A 24,118-nucleotide genomic window follows, 5' to 3' on the forward strand; every position below is an offset into this window, starting at 1 on the left:
AAATAAAACAGTAGTGGATCCAAAACAGAGATGACACGTGCATGTCTTCTGTGTTTTGTACCCACTCCTGCTTTTGGCTACCAAATCACAAGCCAATTCTGATGGGACCATACAGGCCTTTCTACACAGACAGGATTCATTGTGTGTCTCATTTTTACTTCCTTCTGACAGATCAGAAGAAGATTCAAATAAATGATAAGGTCAGCCAGGCCGAAAGGCAAAATAGTGGCCCAGTCATGAAGTGGAGAGGTGGAAACAGCATGAGGAGGCCACAGAGTGGAAAGGTGACATAGTGTGGAGGTGGCAGCAGCATGAGGAGACCACAGAGTGGCAAGGTGACATAGTGTGGAGGTGGCAGCAGCATCAGGAGGCCACAGAGTGGCAAGGTGATATAGTATGGAGGAAGCAGCAGCATGAGGAGACCACAGAGTGGCAAGGTGACATAGTGTGGAGGTGGCAGCAACATCAGGGGACCAAAGAGTAACCCGATGACAGAGGGGGGAGGTGGGTGGAAATAAATGTACCCGCTGATGATGGTGAGTGTAAGAAGGAGCACTTGGCATCAGATGTGTGGCATCAGGCGGGTGGCAGCATCAGAATAGTAGCCAGGTAGCCAAAGAAGGTCTCTTTTGTCAAAGTGTTGGTGTGGCACCATGGATGATCTAGTCTGACGCATCAGGCATTGGTGGGTGGAAATCCTGGCTGATCCACGCCTGATTAATCTTGAAAAAGGTCAGTCTCTTCACATTTTGGGAGGACAGGCGAGTTCTTCTTGGGGTATGGCCCCCGCTGCACTAAAAACCCGCTCTAATGCTACACTACTGGCCGGGCAGGACAGCTTTTCCATGGCAAACTCTGCCAGTTGTGGTCACAAATCCAGTTTGGCTGCCCAATAGTCCAGCAGATCTTCAATGTGGGGTGGCAGGGTGCTGTCCAAGTATGCCATCACCTGCTGGTATAGGTCCTGCTCTATGTCTAGCTGCTGGTGAGTAGTTTCTTCACTATGCGGATGAGGAAAGCTTCTCATCAGCGACTCTAGACTCAGGCTGCTGCTGATGGAGCTGGTTCTGCTCCTGCCATCCCGCCTCTCCCCAGCAGCCCTGGCAGTGGAACATGAGCGCAGAGGACCCCCCCCCCCCCCACGGTCAGACCTGCAAGACGATGGACGATGGCGCAGATTGGCAGCGGATGTCCCTATGGTCCCTTTCAGTGGGTGTAAAAAAGGCCCCCATTTTGGACCGGTAGCAAGGGTACAACAATGTGGAGAGCCAGAAGTCATTCCTCTGCCGAACGGTGACAAATCTGCTGTCACTACGCAAGCAAGTGAGCATGCATCGGGCCATTTGTGCAAGTGACTCGGAGGGACTCCCTGCCTCCATCTCCATTGCATACTGCCACTGTGTGTCTGGGTCCTCTGCCCCGTATTCTTCATCGTCCTGTAGCTCCTCTAACTGCTCCTCCTCTCCTGTCACCTGTGTAGAAAAAAACACCCATTTTGCTACACATTGCTTGCGCTCCAATGTCCTCCTCCTCCAGTTCAGCCTCTACAGGGCTTATGTGGCTGTAAGATCTAGGCGCCACGTCTCCAGTCCCCTGACCAACCATATTTACCAGCATCTGTTCCAGGACATGAAGCAGTGTAACATAGTCCTGGCGACAAATAATGTGGCCTTCTCAAAGGGCCTGAGCAAACGACAGATGTCACGCATGAGCTGCTACTGGCTGACATTGAAGTTACACAGGGGAGTACTCCTGTCCGCTTGGATCATCAGGAAATTGTTTATGGCCTTTCTCTATTTGTACAGTCGGTCCAACATATGGAGGGTGGAATTCCAACAGGTGGAAACGTCGCATATCGGCCTATGTTGGGGGATGCCGTTCTGCCGCTGCAGCTCAAGGAGGGTGTGCTTTGCGGTGTACGAGTGGCTGAAGTGCATGCAAAGTTTCCTGGCCATTTTTAGGATGTCTTGCAGATGGGTGGAAGACTTCAGAAAACGCTTGACAACCAGATTGAACACGTGTGTCATGCAGGGCGCATGATTCAGCCCTCCTTAACGCAGCGCCGACACCGTGTTCTTACCGTTGTCGGTCACCATGGTCTCCGATTTTTTTTTTTGTCGCAGTTGGCTTTAGAACATATAACTGCACTGCCAAATGGCAAATATATTTGACTTTTGCCAGTAATACACGCCACAAAAGGCTTTAGAACATATAACTACCCCACTAAACGGCAAATATATTTTTCTTTTGCCACTAATACATGCCACAAAAGGCTTTAGAACATATAACTGCACCGCTGAACGGCAAATATATTTTACTTTTGCCAGTAATATATAGAGATGGCCTTGCGGTTTGCGGCGAACTTTGCGCGTTCGCGATTCGCCGAACATGCGAACATATGGAGATATTCACGCCAGCCATATTCTTTTACATTGTGAAGAACTTTGACCCATGACACATCCATCAGGTGGTATAGGACAGCTAATTGAAAAGTTTCAGCCCATGGACTTACCCCCTACCTTATAAATAGACCCGATCTGGCCGCCATTTTACATTTAGTCTTTTGTGAGTGTAGGGAAAGGTTGCTGTGTGGAGCAGGGACAGACTGTTAGGGACACAAATTGCTAGATAATAGGGCCACAAAAGTCCTTTTAAGGACTGGTATAGGTGTGCTATTGATAGGTGTGATATACTGGGGTGTAATATACTTCTAATATACTTTCTAACATAGAAAGCATATTATAGTGCAATTGTATAGTGCAGCAGTTGTGTGCAGTTCTGTTGTGATACTGCAGCCACACAGAGTGCCAAACACTATTGGTACAAATAATTTCGACTTGTGTGATTTACCAGTTGCCCCCCAAAAAAACTGATTAAAGTGTTATATACCAATACTATACATTCTATATAGTGCATTTAGTTAGTGCAGTATTTGTCTGCGATTTTGCTGCATTACCGCATCTACACAGAGTGAAAAACACTATTTGCAGAAATAATTTCTACTGATGTGATTTACCAGTTGCCCCCCCCCCAAAAAAATGATCGAAGCAGGGGTGTTATATACCAATAATATACGTTCTATATAGTGCATTTAGGTAGTGCATTATTTGTCTGCGATTTTGCTGCATTACAGCATCTACACAGAGTGAAAAACACTATTTGCAGAAATAATTTCTGAGTAGAAATAGAGGGATAGCACTCAAAACATTTGTGTTGTATGGGTTAATACATTTATTAAGGGATGGCTTGGTGTGCCTGGTCAAGTAAAAGCTGGGTAAAAACTAAGTACAATATCATAAAACAAATCACTGATAAATATGAGTATCAAATGTAAAAAAACTGTTGGTATTATCAGTGTATAGTTGACATCTTGGTGGTAAAATGGTATATTGAATGTTAATTTGATAAAATCCTGTTGGGAAAAGGAAGCAGGTTTTATAGGCCTGTTGGAAAAAAACGTGTTGAAAGGAAATCCAGTATCATGTTATAATGTCCAGTAGGAAAAAATGAACAATGTCCTGATATATCATATAATCAATGTCAGTTTGTATACAATCCTACTGCAAAAAAGACGTCTTTGTAGATTTTTAAGGAGTAATATGTGGGGTAAATATCTCCTTAAGACAGGAATAATCGTATTCAATTGAGTATGGATAATTCCTCACAGATCCAACATCAATGGGCTGTGTAATAAACCGACTGCTGCTATGTAAGCAGGTACATTACCCTCCTGGTGGGATGGTGAACGGCTCTTGCCTGCAGGACGGCTTCCACGTGCGATGTTCCCGCCCGCTATGTGCTCCGGCCGTTGGTTACTGCTGCTGTCGTCACTTCCGGTGACGTCACATACGTCTGAGAGAGGTTTCCCGCTCGATTCCGTATCGGCTTGCCACGTGGAGGCTTGTGGTCAAGAGTTTTTTTCTTGGTGTTTGGTAAATTGTGTCATGGATATTCAGAGGCAAAATTGGGATAGATAACATATCTCAATAGATGTATATATTATATTGTTATGTCTGTCACATTGTTGTAATAGATATCTTAAAACAATGGGTTGAAAATAAAAATACAATAAAAATATATAAAAATATATATAAAAAATATATATATATACAGTGCAGACCAAAAGTTTGGACACGCCTTCTCATTCAAAGAGTTTTCTTTATTTTCATGACTATGAAAATTGTATATTCACACTGAAGGCATCAAAACTATGAATTAACACATGTGGAATTATATGCATAACAAAAAAGTGTGAAACAACTGAAAATATGTCATATTCTAGGTTCTTCACAGTGGCCACCTTGGCATTCCCTTGATGAGCTTCAAGAGGTAGTCACCTGAAATGGTCTTCCAACAGTCTTAAAGGAGTTCCCAGAGATGCTTAGCACTTGTTGGCCCTTTTGCCTTCACTCTGCGGTCCAGCTCACCCCAAACCATCTCGATTGGGTTCCGGTCAGGTGACTGTGGAGGCCAGGTCATCTGGCGCAGCACCCCATCACTCTCCTTCATGGTCAAATAGCCTTTACACAGCCTGGAGGTGTGTTTGGGGTCATTGTCCTGTTGAAAAATAAATGATGGTCCAACTAAACGCAAACCGGATGGAATAGCATGCTGCTGCAAGATGCTGTGGTAGTCATGCTGGTTCAGTATGCCTTCAATTTTGAATAAATACCCAACAGTGTCACCAGCAAATCACCACCACACCTCCTCCTCCATGCTTCACGGTGGGAACCAGGCATGTAGAGTCCACCTGTTCACCTTTTCTGCATCACACAAAGACACAGTGGTTGGAACCAAAGATCTCAAATTTGGACTCATCAGACCAAAGCACAGATTTCCACTGGTCTAATGTCCATTCCTTGTGTTCTTTAGCCCAAACAAGTCTCTTCTGCTTGTTGCCTGTCCTTAGCAGTGGTTTCCTAGCAGATATTCTACCATGAAGGCCTGATTCACACAGTCTCCTCTTAACAGTTGTTCTAGAGATGTGTCTGCTGCTAGAACTCTGTGTGGCATTGACCTGGTCTCTAATCTGAGCTGCTGTTAACCTGTGATTTCTGAGGCTGGTGACTCAGATTAACTTATCCTCCGCAGCAGAGGTGACTCTTGGTCTTCCTTTCCTGGGGCGGTCCACATGTGAGCCAGTTTCTTTGTAGCGCTTGATGGTTTTTGTGACTGCACTTGGGGACACTTTCAAAGTTTTCCCAATTTTTCGGACTGACTGTCCTTAATTTCTTAAAGTAATGATGGCCACTCATTTTTCTTTACTTAGCTGCTTTTTTCTTGCCATAATACAAATTCTAACAGTCTATTCAGTAGGACTATCAGCTGTGTATCCACCTGACTTCTCCACAACACAACTGATGGTCCCTATCCCATTTATAAGGCAAGAAATCCCACTTATTAAACCTGACAGGGCACACCTGTGAAGTGAAAAAACATTTCAGATGACTACCTCTTGAAGCTCATTGAGAGAATGCCAAGAGTGTGCAAAGCAGTAATCAAAGCAAAAGGTGGCTACTTTGAAGAACCTAGAATATGACATATTTTCAGTTGTTTCACACTTTTTTGTTATGTATATAATTCCACATGTGTTAATTCATAGTTTTGATGCCTTCAGTGTGAATCTACAATTTTCATAGTCATGAAAATAAAGAAAACTCTTTGAATGAGAAGGTGTGTCCAAACTTTTGGCCTGTACTGTATAAAAAAAATAATAATAATATATATACCTATTAGTCTCAACCTAGAATGATGTGCATTAGACATGTGTAAATTAGGAATACATAGATTAGATAGATAGGTATAATAGATCGATATACATATGGTTTATATGATATATTGAATGGTCTGAGAATAGATGGGAATAGGGTATAATGCTATAGTGTTCTCCTCTCTGTAGTTATCAATTATGTGTCAAAAAGTGATGTATCAGTCTGATTGCGTCCTAGTATTTTCCAAATATGGTTTAGATTAGAGATGGAGTGATTGATAGTGTGTCACGGCCACGGTTATGGTCGTGACTCCTTGGGAGCCGCATACAGTTGCCCGCGGTTGTGGTTGTTGTGTCAACCGCAGCTGAGGCATTATGTAGTAGGCCTCAGTGCGGTTGCCGCGGACAACAGCCTTGTGTGCGGTTCCCGGGGAGTTGTGTGTGTATGCACTTTGTTTGTATGTCTGTTGTGCACTGTAGTTTGTTTGGTGCGCACGGACATCGTCCTTTCACTGTGGCTGCCCGTGGCAACGTTTGGTTTTATGTACATGTGGTGGCAGTGTCTCGGCCTTCGGGCTGTCTCCCAGGACGGCTGCCACCCATGTCGTTGTCAGCGGCAACAGCCACAGGGTGATCTTTGTTTGGTCACTTCCCCTGTATGTTTGGAGTTTCCCTTCTGTGGTGTTTGTAGGGTTAACTCCCTTCCCAGTGTGTGTGTGTGTGTGATGTCACTGGGTGTGTCCTTCCGTTGGGTGTGGCCACTTGGGCCTATATAACCTCTCTCTGTGGCAGGGCTCAGTAGGTTGCTGCAGCCTTGCTAGCTGGAGCAGCCTCCTGTGTTTTTCCATCTGCCTGTGAGAGCCACCACTGGGGTCATAAGATTTAAGTTAAGATTTTATGTATGCTAGTTCTATGTGATGGTAATATGTTTTGTTGCTATCTGTATGTCATCTGTGTGTTGTTGGTGGATGTTGTCTGTTGGGACTTTCATATGTGTTTGTGCAGCATACGGTTCTGGATCCTTGTCTGTTTAGGGATCCAGTCAGCAGGGCTGTGGCAGGTTGGTGAACTTCTGTTCGCCAGCCATTTCCGTGTTGCTGTTTCTGTCCCCCTTTTCCCAACAGCTTGGCCATTGAGGCTCCTGCTCCTCCGTGTCAAGGAGGAGTAGGTTGCCTTACCCAGCTCCTAGCTCAGGGATCTGCGGAGGGTAAGATAGGGCTCCGAGGTTCCTGCGCATGGGCCCTCCTACCCTAAAGGTCGGCCCATGCAGGTTAGGAGTTAGGGTCAGGGTAGGGATGCTATAGGAGGTGACCTGCTCCCTATCCTGTGGCCTCATGGCCGAGTAGCCACTATAACACCTGGCATCTCACGGCTGAGGGTTTCCCCCATCCTCAGCCGTGACATAGTGGAGATGGAGAGGGGCCCACCTGGGAGGAGGGGTCGGAGTGCTGATAGACAGCCTGACTACGACCCAAATTCCCAAGGTGGGCACCCCACCACGGTCTAACAAGATGGATGAACTCCATTTCGTCTCTTTTATAGGAAGCCAAAGATTTCCATCTCTGCATTGAGACCTCTTGGAATCATTGTATTAAATTCAAATATTTTCCTGGATTCGGACCTAGACATGGCGGCTATATGATTGCCGCCTTTCCATTGGCGTGGGATTCTCTCTATAGCTGTATAAGTGAGTGATGACGGATCGCAGTTGTCGTGTTCCTTATAATGTTTGGAGACTGAGTGTAACTCATAGCCCTTTTTGATATTTGATATATGTTCGGATATCCTCGTTTTGAGTAGTCTCTGTGCGCCCTACATATTGTTTAAGACATGGGCATTGTAGGACGTATATTACATTATTGGAATGGCAGGAGAGGTGTTCACGGATCTCATGCTTGTATGGACTGTTAGTTGAATTGACTCGTTTTTTGTTGTTGAAAATTTGTGATTTTGCAGTTGTTGCATTCACCGCACCTGAAGAAACCCTGTAGTGATAGCCAACTCTGGTTGGGTTGAGTCTTATTTCTTTTGGTTGTTGGTGCTAGCCGTAAGCCAAGATTGGGGGCTGGTGATCAGTGGTTTATCTGGTAATAATTGGCCTATGATTATATCGCTTAGAATGGGATGCCAGTGTTTGTGAATGCTCGTTTCAAGTTTTTTATAATGTGCATTGTATGGCAAGATTATTCAGGGGGCTTCTTTCTTTTTGACCATAGTAATAGTGGTTTCATTGCCATTGTCGAAAAACTTAGTTCTGTCCATTGATCTTACCTTCTCTAGAGATCTATCTATTACTGACATCGGGTAATCTTTTGCTAAAAATTGTTTCTTCAGGTTTTCTGCTTCTATTTCGAACTGACTGTCAAGTGTGTAATTTATTTTTAAACGTCTGAACTGGCTAGTCGGGATATTTAATAGCCAGCTAGGTAGGTGGCAGCTGGAGTGTAAAATAAAGTTATTTTTCATCACTGGCTTTTGATACGTACTGCATTGTAGTTTATTTTCTGTTGTTTTGATTAGTAGGTCAAGGAATTCCACTTGTGTTTGGCTTATATTGGCTGTGAGCATTATATTTCTATCATTTGTATTAATGTTCTCCAAAAATATGTCCAGTTTCTCCCTCGTGTCGCTCCAAATAAAGATAATATCATCTATGAATCTCCGCCATAGTACCAGGCTCATCCCCAGTAGTGGGGTGATGAAATCGTGTTCCCACTGAGCCATGAATATGTTGGCATAACTGGGGGCGAACCTGGTACCCATGGCGGTCCCGCGCTGTTGCAGATAAAATGTTGAGTCGAACATAAAATAGTTGGGGGTCATAATAAAAATAACTCCATCTATTAAAAAATCTATTTGGTCGGTGTGTAGGGTCTGGTAATGGTTTAATTGTTCTCTCAGGGCAGCAGTACCATGGTTGTGATTAATGATGGTGTAAAGCGAGTTAACGTACATCATGCATAGTAGCCAGTGGTTTTCGTATTCTATCTGTTTAATTGTCTTTACAATGTCTGTGGTGTCTTTTATGTATGATGGTATTAGTTTGACTGTGGGCTGCAATAGTCTGTCTATGTACTGGGAAAGGTTGGAAGTGAGGGATCCAATTCCTGAAATAATTGGTTTGCCTGGTGGGTGGGTTCGATTTTTGTGAATCTTTGGTAAACAGTAAAATACAGGAATTCTATTTTGTGGGCTGGTGATGAATGTATATTCTTGTTCATTCAGAATTCCTTTTTCTCTACCATTTTGTGACAAAGTCATTAATTCTCTAAAAAGTCTTCAGTGGGATCTTTTTTAAGGGTGGTATATGTTTTTTGAGTCTGATAATTGTCTTCTACATTCTGACATGTAGTCCTCTGTGTTTTGTAGGACAATTGCTTCACCTTTATCCGCTGGTCGTATGGCTAGATTTAAGGTTGATTGTATCTGTTTGATTGCATGTATCTCTCTTCTGGTTATGTTGTAGTGTGTCTTGTTTAGGTTCATTCTCCTAATATCAGACTCTATACATTTACGGAATGTGGCTATATTGTCTCCCATTTCTTGTTTTGGGTATTTTGTCAATTTAGTTTTCAGATCTGTATGGTTATAGATGGAAGGTCGTGGATTATTTCTGGATATTGGGTTCTTAATGAAATATTTTTTCAGGCAGAATTTCCTCACAAATTTCTCTATTCCTACATAGGCATTGAACTTATCCATTTTAGTAGTAGGTAAAAAATTTCAGTCCCTTACTGAGTCGTTTCTTTTGTGTCTCATTTAGGCTCGTGTTGCTCAGGTTAACGATAATATTAGTTGGGTTGTCTAGGTCCTGTGATATCTGTTCTGTCTTTTTTCTTGTGTCTACTCCTTCTTGTCCTATGTGATCCCGTGTCCTGGGTGGATTTTCTCTTTGTGGGTCTATCATTGTCTGGTGGTTCGTGTAGTGGTGTTGGTGATAGGGGGTGTTCATTGGTGTCTCTTCTCGGTGTTCCCTGAAGTGTTGGGGGGTGTTCCTCTGTGTCCTTTCTCGGTGTGGTCTGGGTGGGTTGTCTTTGTGTGTTTCGTTTCTGTGTCTTAAGTTGTATTTGTGTGTCGGGGTCCATGTTCTCACGGAACACCCCCCAACACTTTAGGAAACACCGAGAAGAGACACCAATGAGCACCCCCTATCACCAACACCACTACACGAACCACCAGACAACGACAGACCCACAAAGAGAAAATCCACCCAGGACACGGTATCACATAGGACAAGAAGGAGTAGACACAAGAAGAGAGAACAGATATCACAGGACCTAGACAACCCAACTAATATTACCGTTAACCTGAGCAACATGGGTACCAGGTTCGCCCCCAGTTATGCCAACATATTCATGGCTCAGTGGGAACACAATTTCATCACCCCACTACTGGGGACGAGCCTGGTACTATGGCGGAGATACATAGATGATATTATCTTTATTTGGAGCGACACAAGGGAGAAACTGGACATATTTTTGGAGAACATTAATACAAATGATAGAAATATAATGCTCACAGCCAATATAAGCCAAACACAAGTGGAATTCCTTGACCTACTAATCAAAACAACAGAAAATAAACTACAATGCAGTACGTATCAAAAGCCAGTGATGAAAAATAACTTTATTTTACACTCCAGCTGCCACCTACCTAGCTGGCTATTAAATATCCCGACTAGCCAGTTCAGACGTTTAAAAATAAATTACACACTTGACAGTCAGTTCGAAATAGAAGCAGAAAACCTGAAGAAACAATTTTTAGCAAAAGATTACCCGATGTCAGTAATAGATAGATCTCTAGAGAAGGTAAGATCAATGGACAGAACTAAGTTTTTCGACAATGGCAATGAAACCACTATTACTATGGTCAAAAAGAAAGAAGCCCCCCGAATAATCTTGCCATACAATGCACATTATAAAAAACTTGAAACGAGCATTCACAAACACTGGCATCCCATTCTAAGCGATATAATCATAGTCCAATTATTACCAGATAAACCACTGATCACCAGCCCCCAATCTTGGCTTACGGCTAGCACCAACAACCAAAAGAAATAAGACTCAACCCAACCAGAGTTGGCTATCACTACAGGGTTTCTTCAGGTGCGGTGAATGCAACAACTGCAAAATCACAAATTTTCAACAAAAAAAATGAGTCAATTCAACTAACAGTCCATACAAGCATGAGATCCGTGAACACCTCTCCTGCCATTCCAATAATGTAATATACGTCCTACAATGCCCATGTCTTAAACAATATGTAGGGCGCACAAAGAGACTACTCAAAACGAGGATATCCGAACATATATCAAATATCAAAAAGGGCTACGAGTTACACTCAGTCAGTCGCTCACTCAGTCTCCAAACATTATAAGGAACACCACAACTGCGATCCGTCATCACTCACTTATACAGCTATAGAGAGAATCCCACGCCAATGGAGAGGCGGCAATCATATAGCCGCCATGTCTAGGTCCGAATCCAGGAAAATATTTGAATTTAATACAATGATTCCAAGAGGTCTCAATGCAGAGATGGAAATCTTTGGCTTCATATAAAAGAGACGAAATGGAGTACATCCATCTTGTTAGACCGTGGTAGGGTGCCCACCTTGGGAATTGGGGTCGTAGTCAGGCTGTCTATCAGCACTCCGACCCCTCCTCCCAGGTGGGCCCCTCTTCATCTCCACTATCAATCACTCCATCTCTAATCTAAACCATATTTGGAAAATACTAGGACGCAATCAGACTGATACATCACTTTTTGACACATAATTGATAACTACAGAGAGGAGAACACTATAGCATTATACCCTATTCCCATCTATTCTCAGACCATTCAATATATCATATAAACCATATGTATATCGATCTATTATACCTATCTATCTAATCTATGTATTCCTAATTTACACATGTCTAATGCACATCATTCTAGGTTGAGACTAATAGGTATATTTTTTATATATATATTTTTTTTATATATTTTTATTGTATTTTTATTTTCATCCCATTGTTTTAAGATATCTATTACAACAATGTGACAGACATAACAATATAATATATACATCCATTGAGATATGCTATCTATCCCAATTTTGCCTCTGAAGATCCAGGACACAAGTTACCAAACACCAAGAAAAAAACTCTTGACCACTCCCACAACCACTAATTGGATCTAATTAGACCCATATAAATTCCCAACAAGTAATAGGCAACTCATTCCCACTGAAGAAGGAGCAGCAAGCTCCGAAACACGTATGGGGCATTGAGTCAGCCTATTCAAAGTAGCTAGCACCAAACAAAAGGATCCTACAACTAAACAGAAGCTCCGGAGCTATTTTCTTCCCTCCTGTAGAACTGCAGCGTCTTTTCCCGCCACAAGCCTCCACGTGGTGAGCCGATACGGAATCGAGCGGGAAATCTCTCTCAGGCGCGTGTGACGTCACCGGAAGTGACGACAGCAGCAGTAACAAACGGCCGGAGCACACAGCGGGCGGAAACATTGCACGTGGACGCCGTCCTGCAGGCAAGAGCCGTTCACCATCCCACCAGGAGGGTAATGTACCTGCTTACATAGCAGCAGTCGGTTTATTACACAGCCCATTGATGTTGGATCTGTGAGGAATTATCCATACTCTATTGAATACGATTATTCCTGTCTTAGGGAGATATTTACCCCACATATTACTCCTTAAAAATCTACAAGACGTCGTTTTTGCAGCAGGATTGTATACAAACTGACATTGATTATATGATATATCAGGACATTGTTCATTTTTTCCTACTGGACATTATAACATGATACTGGATTTTCTTTCAACACATTTTTTTCCAACAGGCCTATAAAACCTGCTTCCTTTTCCCAACAGGATTTTATCAAATTAACATTCAATATACCATTTTACCACCAAGATGTCAACTATACACTGATAATACCAACTGTTTTTTTACATTTGATACTCATATTTATCAGTGATTTGTTTTATGATATTTGTTTTATGATATTGTACTTAGTTTTTACCCAGCTTTTACTCGACCAGGCACACCGAGCCATCCCTTAATAAATTTATTCATCCATTCAACACAAATGTTTTGAGTGCCATCCCTCTATTTCTACTCACTTTTCCCCACTACAAGCGTTGGGTACGCTTTGTCTGGATTGAGCACCTTATTCCATCTTTTTGAGTTATAGAGAGCCGCCACACTCTTGTACTACAGAAATAATTTCTACTGGTGTGATTAACCAGTTGCCCCCCCAAAAAACTGATTGAAGCAGGGGTGTTATATACAAATAATATACGTTCTATATAGTGCATTTAGGTAGTTCAGCATTTGTCTGCGATTTTGCTGCATTACAGCATCTACACAGTGAAAAACACTATTTGCAGAAATAATTTCTGCTGGTGTGATTTACCAGTTGCCCCCCAAAAAATCTGAATGAAGCAGGGATTATATAGATCAATAATATACGTTCTATATAGTGCATTTAGGTAGTTCAGCATTTGTCTGCGATTTTGCTGCATTACAGCATCTACACAGTGAAAAACACTATTTGAAGAAATAATTTCTACTGATGTGATTTACCAGTTGCCCCCCCAAAAAACTGATTGAAGCAGGGGTGTTATATACCAATAATATACGTTCTATATAGTGCATTTAGTTAGTGCAGTATTTGTCTGCGATTTTGCTGCGTTACCGCATCTACACAGAGTGAAAATTACTATTTGAAGAAATAATTTCTACTGATGTTATTTACCAGTTGCCCCCCCAAAAAAACAGATTGAAGCAGGGGTGTTATATACCAATAATATATGTTCTATATAGTGCATTTAGGTAGTGCAGCATTTGCCTGCGGTTTTGCTGCGTTACTGCATCTACACAGTGAAAAAAACTATTTGAAGAAATAATTTCTACTGGTGTGATTTACCAGTTGCCCCCCAAAAAAACTGATTGAAGCAGGGGTGTTATATACCAATAATATACGTTCTATATAGTGCATTTAGGTAGTGCAGCATTTGTCTGCAGCTTTGCTGCTTTTTACCACATCACAGAGTGACAAACACTATTTGAAGAAATAATTTCTACTGGTGTGATTTACCAGTTGCCCCCCCCCCCCCCCAAAAAAAAAAACTGATTGAAGCAGGCATTTTATATACCAATAATATACGTTCTATATAGTGCATTTAGGTAGTGCAGCATTTGTCTGAGGTTTTGCTGCATTACCGCATCTACACAGAGTGAATTTTTGGGGCCTGTACTGGCCGACAGTTACATATTTATCCTGTGACCGCCTAATGTACCTCCAATCACAGAATCCAAAGTTCTTTGCTGTCAGGTAATGACTATTGGCTAATCTTTGGGGCCTGCACTGGCCGACAGTTACATTTTTATCCTGTGACCGCCTAATGTACCTCCAGCCACAGAATCCTACAAAGTTCTTTGCTGTCAGGTGAATGCCTATTGGCTAATTTTTGGGGCCTGTACTGGAGTGGCAAGTTCTCACAACAATACTTAGTGCATCAATCACTAATATCTCATGAGATCTTATAAAATGTGAAGTTGTGTGTACCGCGAAAAAATAAATCGCATCATTAGGGATTTTTACAATGGCGCTTTTTATAAACACTCGAACTGCATATACAATGATTCTTATAACATGCATGTGAAATGTAATCAAATACACTGCTTTAATGTCAAATTACTTACAGTGATCAGAAATTCTTCCTCAACGTCGCAAAAATTGTTGCCAACCATCTTTTCTGATCGCATCCAACTTCGGTTTGGTGGAAAGCCAGTTGCTGTAATAGGTCGCACATATTTTGCGCATGCGCATAGGCGAAAAATTACAATGCTGATAGTTTGCATTGAAAAAAATAATGAATGGAGATGGCTAATTCGAATACTACATCTGGTATTTCACTGTCCATGTTGTGGGACTATTTGTGCACTTCTAGTAATGATTTGGTGGATGTAAATATGACCTGAAGGTATTCCAGGTTCGCCTGGCTTTAACCCCTTAAGGACATAGGACGTACCGGTACGCCCTATTTCCCGAGTCCTTAAGGACCAAGGACGTACCGGTACGTCCTGACTTTAAAATCGGCATTCCGGCGCCGCAGGGGTTAATTTGAACAGGATGCCGGCTGAAATCATTCAGCCGGCATCCTGTTAAAACGCCAGGGGGGGTCATGTGACCCCCCCCCGTGTCGGCGATCGCAGCAAACCGCAGGTCAATTCAGACCTGCGGTTTGCTGCGCTTTTTGCAGTTTCTGATCCCCGCGGTCCCTGACCACGGGGATCAGAAACTTTAGAGTGTCTAAAATCAATATAGTACACCCCCCCCTGCACCCCTGCATGATTTGATGGCAGCGGGTGGTGCAGGGGGGGTGTCGCAGGCGGTGGGGGCGTTGCGGGAGGCGGGCGGTGCGGCAGGCGGGATCGCGATCCCCCGCCCGCCTCCCATTGAATAATCGTTGGTGTACAGTGGGTATACCAGGGTGCCAGCACATTGCTGGCACCCTGGTATAAACGGCTGACATCGTTGATGCGATGTCAGCCGTTTAACCCTTTCCATACAGCGGTCCGTACGGACCGCTGTATGGAAAAGGTTAACAGTAAAAGGGAGCTCCCTCCCTCTCCGATCGGGGGGCTGCTGTGCCTTTGCAGCCCCCCGATGGGAGAGGGAGAGAGCCCCCAGAAGCCCCCCCAGAGCCCCGTCCTTACCCTTCCCCGTCTGCGCAGTTCTGACCATAACTGAGCAGACGGGGAAGGTTCCCATGACAACAGGACGCCTGCTCAGGCGTCCTGCTGTCCATGGTGCTGAACAGATCTATGCTGAAAGCATAGATTTGTTCAGTGTAAGTAAAATACAGTACAGATACCTATATAGGTTCTGTACTGTATTTTACAGACATCAGACCCACTGGATCTTCAAGAACCAAGTGGGTCTGGGTCAAAAAAAAATAATAATAAGTGAAAAAAGTTAAGATATAAAAAAAATATTTTTTTATCACTGAATAAAAATTAAAAAAAATAAAATAAACTACACATATTAGGTATCGCCGCGTCCGTAACGACCTGATCTATAAAACGGTCATGTTACTTTCCCCGCACAGTGAACGCCATAAAAATAAAAAAATAAAAACTATGAGAAAATTGAAATTTTGCCCACCTTACTTCCCAAAAAAGGTAATAAAAGTGATCAAAAAAGTCGCATGTACGCCAAAATAGTACCAATCAAACCGTCATCTCATCCCGCAAAAAATTAGACCCTATGCAAGATAATCGCCCAAAAACTGAAAAAACTATGGCTCTTAGACTATGGAAACACTAAAACATCATTTTTTTTGTTTCAAAAATAAAATCATTGTGTAAAACCTACATAAATAAAAATAAAGTATACATATTAGGTATTGCCGCGTCCGTATCGACCGGCTCTATATAAATATCACATGACCTAACCCCTCAGGTGACCACCATAAAAAATAAAAATAATAAATTGTGCATAAAAAGCAATTTTTTGCCATCTTATGTCACAAAAAGTGTAATAGCAAGCGATCAAAAAGTCATATGCACCCCAAAATAGTGCCAATCAAACTGTCATCTCATCCCACAAAAAATTAGACCCTACTCAAGATAATCGCCCAAAAACTGAAAAAACTATGGCTCTCAGATTATGGAGACACTAAACAATTTTGGGGTTTTAAAAATGAAGTTATTGTATAAAACTTACATAAATAAAAAAAATTGTATACATATTAGGTATCGCTGCGTCCGTGACACCCTGCTCTATAAAATTACCACGTGATCTAACCTGTCAGATGAATGTTGTAAATAACAAAAAAAAAACGTGCCAAAAAAGCTATTTCTTGTTACCTTGCCGCACAAAAAGTGTAATATAGAGCAACCAAAAATCATATCTACCCTGAACTAGTACCAACAATACTGCCACCCTATTCCGTACTTTCTAAAATGGGGTCACTTTTTTGGAGTTTCTACTCTAGGGGTGCATCAGGGGGGCTTCAAATGGGACATGGTGTCAAAAAAACCAGTCCAGCAAAATCTGCCTTCCAAAAACCGTATGGCATTCCTTTCCTTCTGCTCCCTGCCGTGTGCCCGTACAGCGGTCTACAACCACATATGAGGTGTTTCTGTAAACTACAGAATCAGGGCCATAAATAATGAGTTTTGTTTGGCTGTTAACCCTTGCTTTGTAACTGGAAAAAAAATATTAAAATGGAAAATCTGCCAAAAAAGTGAAATTTTGAAATTGTATCTCTATTTTCCATTAAATCTTGTGCAACACCTAAAGGATTAACAAAGTTTGTAAAATCAGTTTGAATACCTTGAGGGGTGTAGTTTCTTAGATGGGGTAACTTTTATGGAGTTTCTACTCTAGGGGTGCATCAGGGGGCTTCAAATGGGACATGGTGTCAAAAAACCAGTCCAGCAAAATCTGCCTTCCAAAAACCGTATGGCATTCCTTTCCTTCTGCGCCCTGCCGTGTGCCCGTACAGCGGTCTACAGCCACATATGAGGTGTTTCTGTAAACTACAGAATCAGGGCCATAAATAATGAGTTTTGTTTGGCTGTTAACCCTTGCTTTGTAACTGGAAAAAAAATATTAAAATGGAAAATCTGCCAAAAAAGTGAAATTTTGAAATTGTATCTCTATTTTCCATTAAATCTTGTGCAACACCTAAAGGGTTAACAAAGTTTGTAAAATCAGTTTTGAATACCTTGAGGGGTGTAGTTTCTTAGATGGGGTCACTTTTATGGAGTTTCTACTCTGGGGGTGCATCAGGGGGCTTCAAATGGGACATGGTGTCAAAAAAACTGTCCAGCAAAATCTGGCTTCCAAAAACCATACAGCGTACCTTTCACTCTACGCCCCGCTGTGTGGCCGTACAGTAGTTTACGGCCACATATGGGGTATTTCTGTAAACGGCAGAGTCAGGGCAATAAAGATACAGTCTTGTTTGGCTGTTAACCCTTGCTTTGTTAGTGGAAAAAATGGGTTAAAATTGAAAATTAGGCAAAAAAATGAAATTCTCAAATTTCATCCCCATTTGCCAATAACTCTTGTGCAACACCTAAAGGGTTAACAAAGTTTGTAAAATCAGTTTTGAATACCTTGAGGGGTGTAGTTTATAGAATGGGGTCATTTTTGGGCGGATTCTATTATGTAAGCCTTGCAAAGTGACTTCAGAGCTGTAGTGGTCCCTAAAAATTGGGTTTTTGTAAATTTCTGAAAAATTTCAAGATTTGCTTCTAAACTTCTAAGCCTTGTAACATCCCCAAAAAATAAAATATCATTCCCAAAATAATTCAAACATGAAGTAGACATATGGGGAATGTTAAGTCATCACAATTTTTGGGGGTATTACTATGTATTACAGAAGTAGAGAAACTGAAACTTTGAAATTTGCTAATTTTTCCAAATTTTTGGTAAATTAGGTATTTTATTATGCAAAAAAATTAATTTTTTTGACTTTATTTTACCAGTGTCATGAAGTACAATATGTGACGAAAAAACAATCTCAGAATGGCCTGTATAAGTAAAAGCGTTTTAAAGTTATCAGCACTTAAAGTGACACTGGTCAGCTTTGCAAAAAATGGCCTGGTCCTTAAGGTGAAAATGAGCCTGGTCCTTAAGGGGTTAAAGTAAATGGTGCCCGCCACAAACTTGCTGTTTGCGAACATTTGATCACGTTTGTGAACCGTCCCGGCCGATGTTTGTCTATCACTAGTAATGCAGGCCACAAAAGGCTTTAGAACATATAACTGCACCGCTGAACGGCAAATATATTTTTCTTTTGCCACTAATACATGCCACAAAAGGCTTTAGAACATATAACTGCACCGCCGAACGGCAAATATATTTTACTTTTGCCAATAATACACGCCACAAAAGGCTTTAGAACATATAACTGCACTGCTGAACGGCAAATATATTTTACTTTTGCCACTGATACACACCACAAAAGGCTTTAGAACTTATAACTGCACCGCTGAACGACAAATATATATATTTTTTGCCACTAATACATGCCACAAAAGGCTTTGGAACATATAAATGCACTGCTGAATGGAATAAATATTTTAATTTTCCCACTGATACATGTCACAATGTCCCAAAAGACTTTAGAACATATAACTGCACTGCTGAATGGCAAATATATTTTAGTTTTGCCACTAATATATGCCAAAAAAAGGCTTTATAACATAAAACTGCACCACTGAACAGCAAATATATTTTACTTTTGCCACCAATAAATGCAGCAAACGGCTTAAGAACATATAACTGCACAGTTGAACGGCAAATATATTTTTATTTTGCCACTAATACACGCCACAAAAGGCTTTAGAACATAAAACTGAATCGCACAAGGGCAAATAAGACGTAGAAATATTTCTTTGTAATAAACCCTGTAAATGGCTTTAACACCCCAATAATAACGGTTTGCTGGAATTACAGAGCTGTACAATGGCAATTTGGATCCCCAATCAGTGCAGCAAGGTGTAATAGGATTGCTCCTATGACCCAGGCTGTAACCTCTCTTACTGAACCCTGTTCAACATTAATGCTGTGGAATGATTCCTCCCTATCCTTTCCCTACGCCTTGAATAATCTTTCCCTGAACTTGTAAATAGTTTTTTTAGCACAGTTAAGTTTTTTCTAGCACTGTCCCTGGCGCCTGCTGACCTCTCTCCCTGCAATAAGTACACTGGAAAATGGCAGAATCTAAGATGGCTGAGGCTATTTATAGGGCTGTGAAATCACAGGGCTGGCTGCTGATTGGCTGCATGCATGTCACTATGGGTGATCCCGCCTTCCCAGAGTTCATTGCTCCATGTCCTCACATGTGCAGCAGCCATTTTAGGAAAAAAATGTGATTCATTACAACGAAGCGTGAGGAAATTCGGATTTGGTGCGAATCAAATTTTTCCTGAATTTCGGATCGAATTCCACTATGTCAACTTCGATTTGCTCATCTCTAGTACAGATCATAAAAAATGATGCTGGCGGACACACGCTCAGTCACTCTCCCCACTGCCAGATCCTCATTCCTTTTCTTGGCATAGAGGTTTTCTGTTTACTGAGGAGCAGGCCATGCAAAGCGCATCTTTACTGCTTGTCAATAAAGTACTGTACCAGAGCCTAGACTTTAACTCAACAGTATACAGCAAAGCTGAGAAGACTGCTTTGAGAGCAAAGAAGTACTACTGGGGACTATATTTACAGCTGTCAGAGGGTGAAGGAGACTAACTAGGAAATTTACTGAGGACTATATTTACAGCTACAAGAGGGGGAATGAAACTGACTGATAGTGATGTAGAGTATAAAGGAGTTCATGCCATGGTTTTGAGAGCTGTAGACAGAAAAGATGTGTCATATAACAATGCTTAGCAGTTATCCACAAAAACACAGATTAGCGGGGGGCTGGGTTGACATAAGTAAGATAAAACATACTCCAGACTGGTCCTAGAAACTTGGCCAAGCACTCCTGAAGAAGAGGGCTTCAGACCCTCAAAACGCGTTGAGCCACGTATTATTAAAATTATTGACCAGAAGCCACTTGTGTAGGCGGTGTTCAATTATTTACATTTCTACATGTGATTCTGTCCGGGGGGATAAGTAGTCACAGGTGTTTTGAATTGATCCTGGTGACTTGTATAGCAGCTGTGCTTGGTATCTCAGCTCAACATTAATTTCAATGGGGCTGAGCTGCGCTTAGGCCATGTGATGAATATGATATCATATGGCCTAGGCAAAGCTGTGAGAAGGCCACTGTGCTATTGCGACCGCCGGTGCCTTCTCAAACAGCTGATCAGTAGAGTCTCGGGTGTCAGCCCCCTATGATCAGATACTGATGACCTACTGTATCCATAGGACAAAAAAATCCTCCCAAAAACCTTTAAAGGTTATGGACACCTTTGGCAGCAATTTTGTTAATTACTGCATTCTATTCATTTTGGGCTAAAAAAATTTTTTAATTGTTCTTTATTAAAATGAGTGAGTTGATAGACCAGCTGTCTGACAGATTCTCTGTGAAGCAGAAAGCAATTGTCTGCCGATGCCCTAAAAGTGAAAGCTATAGAGGAATAACTATTGACATTTTTAATAAGCTAAAAAATAGCTTTAATCTTAGCTATTTCCATTAAACCTCTGGAATTTCTAGATTTACTGTGACCCAGGGTTACCAACCAGTCTTTTTCTTTTTTTCTGGACAACTTATCACAAAATCATGGACGACCAACATTTTTTACGGACCAATAGGAAAACTATAATGAATGATAAAGATTCTAAGTAATATATGTCTATAGCTCAATATACTGACACAAACTCATTACCAGCATTTACAGTGAGCTGTTAAATGAAGATAATTACCACCTAAATAATCTAGTCAAATACCACCAGACAAAAAAATAATAATCATAGACACATCTATTTTTTTTCATCGACACAGGAAAAAAGTTGCCTATTTTATGGACTGTCCAGTAATTTCTGGACGGTTGGCAACCCTGCTGTGACCCCACCTCTTCAGGACTTTCTGTGCACATGGAAAGTATAGTAGATGAGCGGTGAGCCAGTGATATAATGAATGTGATTAGTTTAATATAACTTTTTATATGGACCAGATTTTTTTGACTACCTGTTAATTACTATAATCTCTTTCTCATATTAATACTACTTTAAAACAGAAATCTAATAGTAATAATATTATACTTAATAATAACTTCTGTTATTTGGGGCAGGATGGAAGGGTAAAGATGATGTACCAAAACTTGTGTCTGATTATATGAATAAGAAATTTAACTTTGATGGGCTGATAACACACAGATTACCATTTCTGAAGATCAGTGAAGGATTTGAACTTCTGCATAAAGGAGAGAGGTATGCTTTATGTCTTAAATTAGAAATTATGTAAACATATATTTATTCCCCCCTCCCAATATGTGCCTAGTCTGTAACAAGTAAAAAACAGGTTACAGATGGCAAATGTTGTCTTAAAGAAGATCTCCAGCTAACTCATCATCAATATTCTAGCAGGGTATAACTTGCCTCATCCCAGCTGAATTTTTTCTATACATTTTGACCCTGTTCATTATCGGCATATGTTGCAGTATGACCACCAGTCCTGAGTTTTCTTTCCTGTGTAGACAGGGGGTCAATCTCTCTGTCTAGCTTACTTCCTGTGAAGATGTTTGCTACTGTATGTCTATTTCAGTGAGATGCTACTTCATACTGTTCTTCCCTGACTCCAGCTTGTAAGCGCTTATATAGATTTTCAAGTCTTTAAATATTGATGAACTATCCTCAACATAAGTCATAACTATTAATTTGGTGAGGCTCCGATACCCGTACCACTATCAATCAGCTATTTTCAGCAAGTGCCAGTAACTAAACAGTGGAGAGAGCTGGAAGCAGTAGGCTCCATATACACTAATCTGCTATTGATGTTTTGTCTTGATAGGTCATCGATATTGGGGGACTGGAAACTCCCTTTAAAAAGGCTTAGCCTATCAATAGCACAAAGGCCATGCAGTGTGAAGAAGGCTAGGGCTACTCAGTGACAGCAAATCTCATACAAGACAAATAAAAATTTGGGGGCTTGTCTCTAAAACATCCTGTCAAGTGACTTTTTCTGAGCTGCGATTTGGCTGTAAAACCTGCCAATTCACAAACAGGTCACAAGAAAGTAGCAGCTGCGCATGATTAGCACTGAGGTCTATGAAGGCAAAATTGTGTACAACTTTCATTTAAAAATCAAAGAAAATTGCATTCTTGCGATTGTTGTGGTCATGCCAGGTCAAGAATTGCAACGTCACTCCACTGACATTGCAATCTTAGATAACACCAGAATAAAAGCAGTGTGATGTAAGTAACCCTCGGTCTCTGCGAACCTAAAGGCATAATCGGAAATGTAGGTACCATAAGGGGAACTATATGGCAGACAAATCATAAATGGCACATCAAATTAAACACGTATACAAAAAGCATGTACAACAGGCTCTACATTAATCTTTATAGCCTACAGTATACTGCATTATAGGCAAAAAATAATTGCTGTCTTTTTTTGTTAGTAATAATTATTAGAGATGGGCAAAGTTTAGAAACATTCAATTCGGCAGATTCGGCAAAGTTTAATAAGAAATTTGATTTCTTACGAATCGCTGTGTTAAAACCCCATTCATGCCTATCAATCAATAAATCAATCAATGGGACTTTTTAGAATCAAATTTTTCCTAAAATTCTGACTGTATTCCACTTTGGAAATTTTGCTTCACTCAACACTATTAATTATTAAAAATATAAAAAGTTAAAGCTATGGGAATTTCTTTTTATTATTGTGTTATAATCATTTTGAGCTAAAATACTTTTTTTTTCTATTGGTCCTTATTAAAACTTTGGAACACTTTTCTCTGTACAGCTTTGAGATCCTGTAGTAGCCTGCTGACTGTTTTCGCTCTGTTCCATCACGCAGCTCAGCTGACTGTAATTTATCTCTGATCTTGTAAACACTCATTAGAGCTCATTTATTGTCTTACTGATAAGAATGTGGCTTAAATAAGTGCTTCTAACCTTTTAGTGATTTAGAGTTAGGTCCCTTTCACACGAGCGAGTTTTCCCGCGCGAGTGCAATGCGTGACGTGAACGCATTGCACCTGCACTGAATCCTGACCCATTAAATTAAATTAATTGTGTTCTGCGTTGCGTGAAAATCGCAGCATGTTCTATATTCTGCGTTTTTCACGCAGCCCTGGCCCCATAGAAGTGAATGGGGCTGCGTGAAAAACGCATTGCATCCGCAAGCAAGTGCGGGTGCGATGCGTTTTTCACTGATGGTTGCTAGGAGATGTTGTTTGTAAACCTTCAGTTTTTTATCACGCGCGTGAAAAACGCATCAAAACGCATTGCACCCGCGTGGAAAAAACTGAACAACTGATCGCAATCGCAGACAAAACTGACTGAACTTGCTTGCAAAATAGTGCGAGTTTCACTGAATGCACCCTGAACGCATCCGGACCTAATCCGTCACGCTCGCGTGAAAGGGGCCTTAAGGTTTATTAGATGACCCGCACAAAGTGAAAGTGAAAGTACGATTCACACAGCTAGACAAACTCCTTGTGACAGAACAGCTGAATATTTTTAATAAAGACCGATTCAAAATAAATATATTTTTAGCCCAAAAGGAGTAAAATGCAAGCATAAGAAAATTGCCCCGAAAGTGCACATAGCCTTCAAAGCTTAAAATATTTTATTACCATATTCTTAAAATAATATTTTTTCTTATTTCCCCTGAACAGGTCGAAAATACTTCACAGATTAATGTCTTAATATTGTTTTTAAGCTGACCGCTATAAAGATTTAATAACAAATAATGGATATAGATAGTTTG

General features: G+C 41.1%; 1 protein-coding gene across 2 annotated transcripts in view; it reads left to right on the plus strand.

Moving 5' to 3' along the window:
• LOC122924622 (alcohol dehydrogenase 1-like) overlaps positions 1–23,393 on the plus strand; it is a 75,262-nt gene extending 51,869 nt beyond the window's left edge. For both annotated transcript variants that reach the window (XM_044275912.1, XM_044275903.1), the window contains 2 exons: positions 21,474–21,612; positions 22,193–23,393. In XM_044275912.1, the coding sequence (XP_044131847.1) occupies positions 21,474–21,612; positions 22,193–22,292 (239 nt within the window). In that variant the 3' untranslated portion in view covers positions 22,293–23,393. The remainder of the gene's footprint in view (positions 1–21,473; positions 21,613–22,192) is intronic.
• The last annotated feature ends 725 nt before the right edge of the window (positions 23,394–24,118 follow it).

The sequence above is a fragment of the Bufo gargarizans genome, chromosome 1 (genome assembly GCF_014858855.1).
Source record: "Bufo gargarizans isolate SCDJY-AF-19 chromosome 1, ASM1485885v1, whole genome shotgun sequence".
Classification (NCBI taxonomy): Eukaryota; Metazoa; Chordata; class Amphibia; order Anura; family Bufonidae; genus Bufo; species Bufo gargarizans.